At 39.0% G+C, this 9,236-nt stretch overlaps 1 protein-coding gene across 1 annotated transcript; it reads right to left on the reverse strand.

The window, feature by feature from the left end:
• Positions 1-1,666: 1,666 nt before the first annotated feature.
• Positions 1,667-8,883, reverse strand: LOC111854052 (anti-Muellerian hormone type-2 receptor-like). Its single transcript, XM_072706171.1, has 7 exons — positions 8,851-8,883; positions 6,682-6,903; positions 5,742-5,856; positions 5,393-5,550; positions 4,542-4,698; positions 3,085-3,221; positions 1,667-1,783 (listed from the first exon to the last, which is right to left on the reverse strand). Exons 1-7 carry the CDS (start codon positions 8,881-8,883, stop codon positions 1,667-1,669), a joined length of 939 nt encoding a protein of 312 aa, XP_072562272.1.
• Between the last annotated feature and the right edge of the window lie 353 nt (positions 8,884-9,236).

Consider the following 9,236-nt stretch of genomic DNA (forward strand, 5'->3'; position numbering starts at 1 on the left):
TACCCTCTGTATTAATTGATTAAACAATTAATTATTTTATCTATGTGACTCATTCACATCAGTATGGGATACAGGTGTTTTGGGTTGCACCTCAACAGATGTTACACTTTGTGCAGATATTACATAAAATATTCATATTACAAACAGCACATCTTATCCATAGATAGGCGTGGCCGTTAGTTTGTGGTAATATCAATAAGTTGCACATCTGGAAACAACATATTTTGTTTGGTGTGGCTTATGCCAATTCATCTTCTCCAGAATGGATAAGATACACCTTAATTCAGTTCTTTTAACATGGCATGGTAGAAACAAAGAAACCTGGTGACTGTCCACCAAGATCAGATAAGGACCACAAAGGAATGTTGGAAGAGAAGGGGGGGTTTTTAACAAAGTTAGGACACATTGGTTACACTAATTTTCCAGATTCTTCTGGTATACCATGAGAACATATATACAATGGCAGCAATGCCTATCTATTTATTTAAATTTATATGTGTTCAAGTACAAAGGGGTAAAATAGGTGATACTCCGTGAACATGGTTATAAGGGTGGCACACAAAACACTAAGATTGTCTAAGGACACATACAAACATAACCTATCTGTATATTGAGACTAGTAGTCGTGAGTAAATCAATATACAGGGTATACAAAAGCCAAACTTAAATGAAATTTCCTTTAGGGTGTTCGTCTGTTGGGTGAGTGAGATGTAAGGCAGAGTGTATGTGGAGGGGGTTTGTGTGCCAAGTCAAGGGCAATAAAAGTTGGAGTACTGGCCTCCCTTGTTATCTGTGTGTATGTCTTCGTGTGTGTAACCCCCCTTTGGTGCCTCTCGTACCAGGCTCGGCCTTGTCTCAGGCCACCTGGAATTTAGGCCCTGTGATATGTGCATATGTGATCCTACAGTCCATAAGCATTTCATGCTTTGGACCCTTAAAAATAGATACTTAACAGGTGATTTCCTGTGAGAAATCTTCCCTGCAATTCCACCATGGCTCTTCTAGTTCAAATCAGCTTGGTAAGGCAAGCATAATGATGTGTGTAAATCAATATCCTGTGCACCCTGTGAAACACTATAGAAAAGTATATTCTTTAGAGCGTTAGAAGTCTTTTGGTAGACTGCAGGTTCACCACAACCCTCATCTAGATAAAAGGTTTTGAAAGGAAGATGGGCGGGTCAAAGCTATAGAAATTAAAGGTTCAATGGTTGATGATATAAACTACAATTTATTCAGGATATTGTATTGGCTACAGTGGTTGTTCAACATTGAATACATTAAATAAAAATGAGCATATTGAAGTTATATGGGTATTTAAATGAACCCATTTGAACCCCCACTATTTTGGCAAGTGCCAACTTGCATGGTTATAGCCATCACACCTTGCCAGGTAATAAGATTAGTCTACTATGCTACTGACCAAAGTCTTTATGTTATCTCCATGGAATCACATCGCAGTCACCTCAGTCAGCTCCAACATGCACCAGTTGATACACAAATGCATTATTTCATTTCTGAAAGTAATTTTTAAATGACTAGCTGGAGAATTCAGTGGAGAAAGATAATATCTCATTAATTTCTATCCATAATTTCCAATGAAAGGCTCCAGGAAACTGTTCATATTTCCCCCTTGTGGAAAAGACAAAGTTCCAGAACAGTAAATGCGTCAGCCGTAGCATTCTGGAAGCGCTGCCAACCTGTTGGCAGCACACTGGGCTGTCAAACGGGCTTCCGGTTCATGGTCCCAGCAATCTTCTAGAATGTCATTCATGGCAGAGAATGCCTGAAATGCAAACCGTTATGGAATAAGCAAAGCAGTCCATACTTCTGATAAAATAATTCATCGTATCGCAGAAAGAAAACAGTATATATTGTCAATATTAATAAATCAGTTTAAAAGAAATGCATTTACTCCAGCAATGCACTTATCTTCATATTCAAAACACCAGGCTATGTATCTCTAGTAAGACTTCACAACACATAATGACTGAGTTTATTATACATAACAAGCTGGTTCAAGGTACTTCCGACCAAAAGAAACTGCATAACGTCAAGGAGATCAATTGTCTTCTTTTTATTGACTTGCAACAGAAATGTAACATTTTTTTCTTCTTTTAAGTTTTTGTTAGTGTTCATAAATATTGCCTTAATTTATTTCTTTGCATTTTATTTCTTTAGCAGATGCTAAGCAACATTTTTTTTGAGAAGGTAGGGTCACCCAGTTCCTGGGGCAATTGGGGGTTAAAGGTCATGCTATACAGTGGAAACTGATTACAGTGATCACGTCTGTCAGGGTGAAATTGATCACAATAAGTGGATGATCGTTATAACCGATTTTTGTGTCAGGCAGATTACCATCTAATTGACATTAATATATTTATTATACATAAATATAAGGTCATAAAACGGACAGCATTGTTAATTACTGAATTTTATTGACCAATACAAAATACAGTACAGAACTACATAATATGCAATTCAGTTTTATTTATCAACACATTTTCACGTTACATTGTATCAAAGCGCTTATTGTAGTTTCCCTGCTGCATCTTGGTGGCTCAATATTGTCATAAGCTTTGATGAGTCTATATTTGTCATTGAGAGAAAATTACTCTTTTTTTCCTGTCATGTTTTCTGTGCCTGCAGCATTAGCCTCAGGTAGCTAGGAAGAGAAAACAGGCTACAGCAAGTCTAAGTATGATGGTCAAGGTAAAGTAAAAAAATAAAATAAAATTACCACAACTTTAATTTTTTGTTCTCATGTTTAAAAAGACCCAAAATGAACACTGTAAGTGGACTACTAGATTACTATAATCAAATTATTTAAACAGTATTTGTACAGGAATGATTCTGTCCCAAGCTTTTTAATCCTTATAAGCGGATGATCACTAAAACTGTGATCACCATATGCGATTTCCGCTGTATTCCCATTAATATTTCACTGAACCCTGATCAACTGAGGGGTATGGCATTTGCTCCACTCTTTAGTAGAGCTATGACTAAGGACAAAATTCACTTGGTGTAAATGACTTGCTATCAGAACCCAATACCCACAAACACATACAGCCTGCCATGGTACAGTACCTGTGTGAATTGTCTCCATGGTATGGGTAAAGTGGGACGCTCTCTCCTCTGAGATACAAACAGGATGAGATCATCCAGTGATGGACTGGGGCCCAGCTCTGCTTCATAAGGCAGCTGGTGCTCTGGAACTGGTGATTCTATGGTTACAAGAAACAGAACCATCGCTACAGCAACAATTCCCACTAGGATTCAAGTACATTTCCTTGTTGGATGTTTTCAGGATAATTCAGTCAAGAAAAATCAGACATCGATACGTAGTACATTGACTTTAAGAATGGGCTGTTAAGGTGTTTGAAAATTGCCTGTTACTTACTGCTAATCTTATCAACTTATTCTTTCTCCCAAAAGGTTTAACCAAACAGAGCCATCCATCCACCCATCCATCTCTTTATCCATCTTCCAACTGTTTGCTCTACACTGGACTGCAGGGCAGCATTGACCCTGGTAATGGGTGGCACTGTTACCTTACACATCTTGCCACCCCTCTATGTGTATGTAGTTCTTCCTGTCTATGGATTTCCTCAGAGTTTACCAGTTTCCTCCCACATTCTAAAGACAAGCAGTCATGCTAAGTAATCTCTAAAGATTTTTTTATTTTTTCACGTGTCTTACTGCTTTTTCATCTTGCATTTGTGCACATTTTTGTGCGTCATTATATATTTTTAACATAGAATTTTATTATGCATTTTCATGATTGTACATATGTAAATATTGCTGAAATATGCAAATCAAGAAACAGATAAATCTAGATGACACTGGAATTGTAGTGTGGGTTTGTGAGGAGATTTTTAAAAAATTTTGCTGTGGAGATTGAATGTTGTTTTTAATGTCAAATTCTGAGTACATTTTCCTTAAAAATGAATTCACTCCTTCTTTTAGCTTTAGTACTCATAGTGGCAGTTAAATGCTGCAGAAGGTCTACTCACAGGTTCTGTGTCCATCCCAGGATATAACAGGATGTTGTGCCTTGTGTTTGTGGGAAACAAGGTGGATAAAAATGCATACAAACATTTTAGGATGTGTTTGTATTCATTATTTTATGTCATCAATAAGAGTGTATAGTGCAGAGAAATCTGTGCAGCAGGGCATTTTCAAAAAGCGTTGCAATACAGTGCACCAGTGGAAACATCATTTATTGCTTTGTATGCAATGTATGATGTTCTACTGGATCACAGAATGTGCACATTGATGAAAAGCACAAGGCAACTCACATAGTGGGAAATAAGGAGTTTGTAGTGCCTGCAATTGCGTCTGTGTGCCCTGTGATGGATGGATGGCAGAATCAATGGATGGATGGACAAATGGATGGAAATTTTGTTGGATAAAACCATCACCTACAAAATTATATGCAATGAGTGTCAGCTAAGGGAGTCTTTCCCAGAACTCAGCCGCTATGCTTTCGGAAAGTTGTTGGGAAAATAACAGGAGCACCTGGCAAACAATCTGAAAATGATTACCTGCATAGAGGTCAGAGCAGCGTGACCATAGCTCCCACAGCAGCAGACCCAGTGCATACACATCCCCCTGGATCAGCCACAGGTCATTGTTCAGGTTCACGCAGCCCTCCAGGATCTCTGGGGATGTGTAGCATAGTGTTCCCACCTGGCTTCTCAACTGGCAAATTGAAAACACCAAAGAGATCCAGCCACAATTGAACTGGCCACCATACTCTTGATGCATATTTCCTTTAATTGTGGGTTTTACAAATAGTTTGAGAGCTGGATGCTTTAAACATTGTGCACCTCATAGCGTGCAAATATTTCTGCATACATTGGCATGTTTCTTTGAAGTTCCTGGTGTCCCTGTTCCAAATGTTACCAGTCTGCTCCAGTCACAAGCTTGGCTCACCCCATGGCTAGGCAAATGCCAAATGATCAAAGAATTTTTTTTTGATTATCAGAAAAATTAGGAAAACAAGCCAAAAATCAGTTTAAGATGGACTTTTGCAGTTCCTACACCAAAACACCCCCCACATGGGTAAGTGGAGAATCATTTGGCCTATCCTATGTCTTAGAGTTAGACTGGGGCCTGTTAAAGACCTGGGGCTGATTGCACAAAACACCTGAAGTTATGATTTTTCTTAAAGTTCAAGTCAAGTTTTTGTTAAAATAACGGTGTAAAATCAGTTGCAGAACAACCCATAAGGAACAGACCGAATGTGCTTTGTGTAACTAATTTAATTTTAAGGAAATCATAACTCATGCTTTAAAGGAAAACTTTATTTAAGGTTTTTTGTGCAACTGGCCCCTGGAAAAGAAACTCATAGCTGTAGTGTCATGTCAGGCATTCACTTGACAATAAGGGTCACCTGGGGACTTTCTCTCTGCTTCTGCAACCTCGGCTGTCCTGAACAAGTTCGCAAGACTGTTGCGCACCCGAAGTTACAGAGAGTGCATGTGCCATCCACCCGCACCAGCACGTTGCTGCTGCTGAGGTCGCCATGTGTGATAGCTGGTTTGTGCAGCTCTGGCACACCCATGGGTTAGGAAGTGTAATCAAACACAAAATAAACAGAAGCATGAATGAATAAGCATAATGATAACAAGGCAAACATATAAACAATATTGGAACATTCTTGAAACAGAACATGCTTCCTTAGATTCAAATCATGGCTATAATATCTATTCATGGATTATTTTGTTTGCAGCCCTTCTTACCATTCCTGTACATGTCAGTGTGAAGAAAAGCCAATCCTTGAGATAATGTCTGTGCCATTTTCAAAGACGACAGCCAGTCAATGCTGTATGAGGACAGGAATGTTTTCAAAGGGCCCTGGGTGTCAATGAAGAAAGACAGCCTTGAATTTACCTTTTTGTGGCTTAAACTTAATCATCATGAAGGCTTTTATCTGAAAAGTAACTTTCACTGCTCTACGTTATTTGTGCTTAATTTTTTCATGTTCATTATTTTCTTAAACACCTTTTAGTTGGAGGGGGGCGGGGATGAGACTTTCAGGCTCGCAGTGGGAGGGATCAGTATGTACTATAAATTAATTCCTGAATTAAATTTTAATAGTGAACTGGGAGATAATCCCATCATTGTTTGTTTTAAAGTCCCACTTCCTCTTGCCTGTTCCTAGCATTTATTCACACATTCTACCTATGGGTCACAGCACAAATGTATGTATGGCAGAATTCCAGGCATCTAACTATCTGAAAGGGGAAAGTCCCCAGAAGATCCTCCAGAATATGTTAGACACAGTGAAATGAAAAATTATTACCTTCTTCCTGATTAACTCTATTATTGCATATTTCTTACTCTGGATGTTTTCAGATCTTGAGGCAAAATCAAATACTAAAGGTAGTCTGAGTAAACAAATGAACGAACAAGCACACACATAAGTAATAAACAATGTTTGAGAGTACAACTGAGGATAAGAGAGCAGAGTCAGATAGTGTTCCTCAAGCAACTGGGGTTGAGTACCTTGCTCAAGGGCCCAATGATATAATCATTCTGCATTCTGCTGGCTATGGGATTTGAACCCACACCCTTCTGAGCACAGATCCCTGACAAAAATTAATATGATGATTATCAAAACATTTATAGAGATGTTGTTACTTGTGTTAATAATCAAAGTATAGTTTTGAATGCACTCACATATTTAGCCAACTCCAGCAGAAGGACCCAGTGTCCTCCTGTAGGTTCCATCCCAGCCCCCAGGAAGTACACCAGCCCGGGATGTTCCATGAGAGGCAGTCCAAACACCTCCCTCTCCTTTATGAAGGAGCGTCGGTGTGCAGCAGGGAACACCTTCACTGCCACGGTAGCCTTGTTCAGGCAGCCCTGCCACACAGATGAAAAATGGCCACTCACCACCACCTATAAGCCAGAAACAGCTCGCAGAATCAGGGAGACATTCAACTGGGTGTAATATTTAAATTCAAAATTTGACACATATTTAATTTGGCAATTTAACCTTTTTAACCTCTGAATCCTTTGGGTAAAAAAATATGTTTTTTGTATATATATATAAACAGCATTTTGGTTCTGGAGACACAGTGTCCCTCAAAAGACACATAAATAAATATGATCAGTTTTAGAACTATTTTTAGCATTAAGATGATGCTAGAGAGATGGAGAATACCGCTTCTTTCAAAAAGATTTATGACCCAAAGGTCAAAAAGGTCACGGGTCAAAAGTTCACTGGATGGGCGGGTCTGGGGCGTGACGTCACCTGGCTGTGAGCCAGCAACGACTAGTGAGGTTGGGAGAGGTTTTTTTATTATTTATTTATTATTATAATATGTATTTATTAATAATTAATTATTCATTTATTATATTTATTATTAATTAATCATTATTATAATATTTATTTATTATTTTATTATTATTTATTTTTATTTGAGTAGAGTGAATTGTGTGCTTATGAGTGGGTTTTTGTGGGAATAGCCCCGTGCTACGAGGGTGCCGAGCAGGGGGACTGAGCAGGGGGTTGGTGCGTTAAGGTCCCAAACACTGGGTCTGAGTGGGTGGGTTACCTGATGGAGTGTGAGCGTACGCTGTACCGTGGTAAGGTCCCGGGCTTTGGAGAATCCGTGGAAAAGGGCTCGGAGAGAGCGATGCTGTGTCTGGTGCGGTACCGTGGTAAGGTCCCGTGGCTTTGGATAATCCGCAAAGGACTCGGAGAGAGCGATGCCGGGGAGCTGAGAGTTGTGCTGCGCGAGACTGAAAGAAACCCTGTGAGAATGAACAAGTTGGAGCTAAGAATGAGAGGAGGAGGTGGGTCTGACGTCCAGTAAAAAATGCTTAGCAGTAGTTTGACCGTCTGTGTGTGTGTGTGTGTGTGCGTGAAAGCCGACACCCCCCTGCAGCAGTAGCAGTTTGGCCTTGTGTGGTAGTTTTTTTCAAACTTGTGTTTTTCCTCATGCAACCTATGTACATCCCGATAGGTCAAATCCCGGTCAAACTGTAATTTGGGCCACACATCAAGTTGGACATTTTGTATTTCAGTAAATTTTGTTTGAAGTTTTGTCTTTTCCCCCGACTCCCCCCATACCGTCTGTGTAGTTAAAACGTACATCGAAATAGACATCAGATAAAACTTGACAGGACGTATATTTCTCCTTAAAGAATCCTAATAAGTAACCAACCGCAGATATTTTTAGTATGCCGAGCAGGGATTCCCTCCTTTGGTAGACACAAGTACCCCCACCCAGTATCATCAAGGCCTTGCCCTACTGGAAAGAGAAAACTACACGGGACCTGCATAGAGTAAGTATATTATTTCTTTTACGCGTGTTTTATGATAAACACCATACAATAAAATAACTTAAAATAATTATTTTATTTTTAGAGATTCAGCTATTTTGGGTTTGTTTTTTTTCTCTACGGGAGACGCTGCGGATAGAAAACTCCATATAGTGAGTATATTATTTCTTTTATATGTATAATAAAAATGCTATTCATTAAAAATAACTTATTCTAATAATAGGTATTCTCTGTTTTTTCTATGTACGAGAGAGACGGGGCGAACCGGTCAAGAGAAAATCTACGCAAGACCTGAATCAGCAGGTATGGACGGAGCAACACCCCCCTCCTATACCTGAAACGCTATTAAATGAAATAGACAACAACAACAACGTTAATAATGATGAAAATGATGCGGTTTACTTTGCTCAACACGTCTCGCCACCCGCAGCGTCTGTTGAAGCGACGGCCCAAGAGCCCTGTTTGCTACCATCCTTAGAGACATTATTAACCTTCCTGTGCTGTTAGGGTCGGCACCGACCCGTTTTTAAGTTTAACATGCATAAAAGCACCACATACATTTGTGTATACTCTTAAAACAAAAGGCTCCATATTGAACCTTTTAGCTTGGTACATATATGACACTCCTTGGACATTCTCAATTAAAAGAAATGGCACCTTTTTGAAGGCAATGGTTATATTTCCTCTGGTTAGAACCCCTATAGTTCTATATAGCACACCCAAGAACCTTTTTTTCGAAATATATACTGCATCAAAGCTTTTTGACTTTGTCAGGAATCTCTATTTAAACTAAATAAATTAAAACAAAATCAAGGTAAGGCATCCCCACACATGTAAGGTAAGATAAGACCAGTTCAGTTTATTTATATAATTCTCTAGAGGTTTATTTTATCATTATTTTTTATTGAAAACGAGAGGAATGCTGTCAAAAAAAAGGTCCAGAA

Source organism: Paramormyrops kingsleyae, chromosome 24 (genome assembly GCF_048594095.1).
Source record: "Paramormyrops kingsleyae isolate MSU_618 chromosome 24, PKINGS_0.4, whole genome shotgun sequence".
In the NCBI taxonomy this organism is placed as follows: domain Eukaryota; kingdom Metazoa; phylum Chordata; class Actinopteri; order Osteoglossiformes; family Mormyridae; genus Paramormyrops; species Paramormyrops kingsleyae.

Coding starts and splice junctions, on each gene's coding strand:
- LOC111854052 (XM_072706171.1), bottom strand. CDS start 8,883: ATGGAGCCTTTTGTTTTAAGAGTATACACAAAT. Junction 5,551..5,741: donor CACTGACATGTACAGGAATG/GTAAGAAGGGCT, acceptor TGGGTGTGCCAG/AGCTGCACAAACCAGCTATC. Junction 3,222..4,541: donor CTGCTCTGACCTCTATGCAG/GTAATCATTTTC, acceptor TTGTAACCATAG/AATCACCAGTTCCAGAGCAC.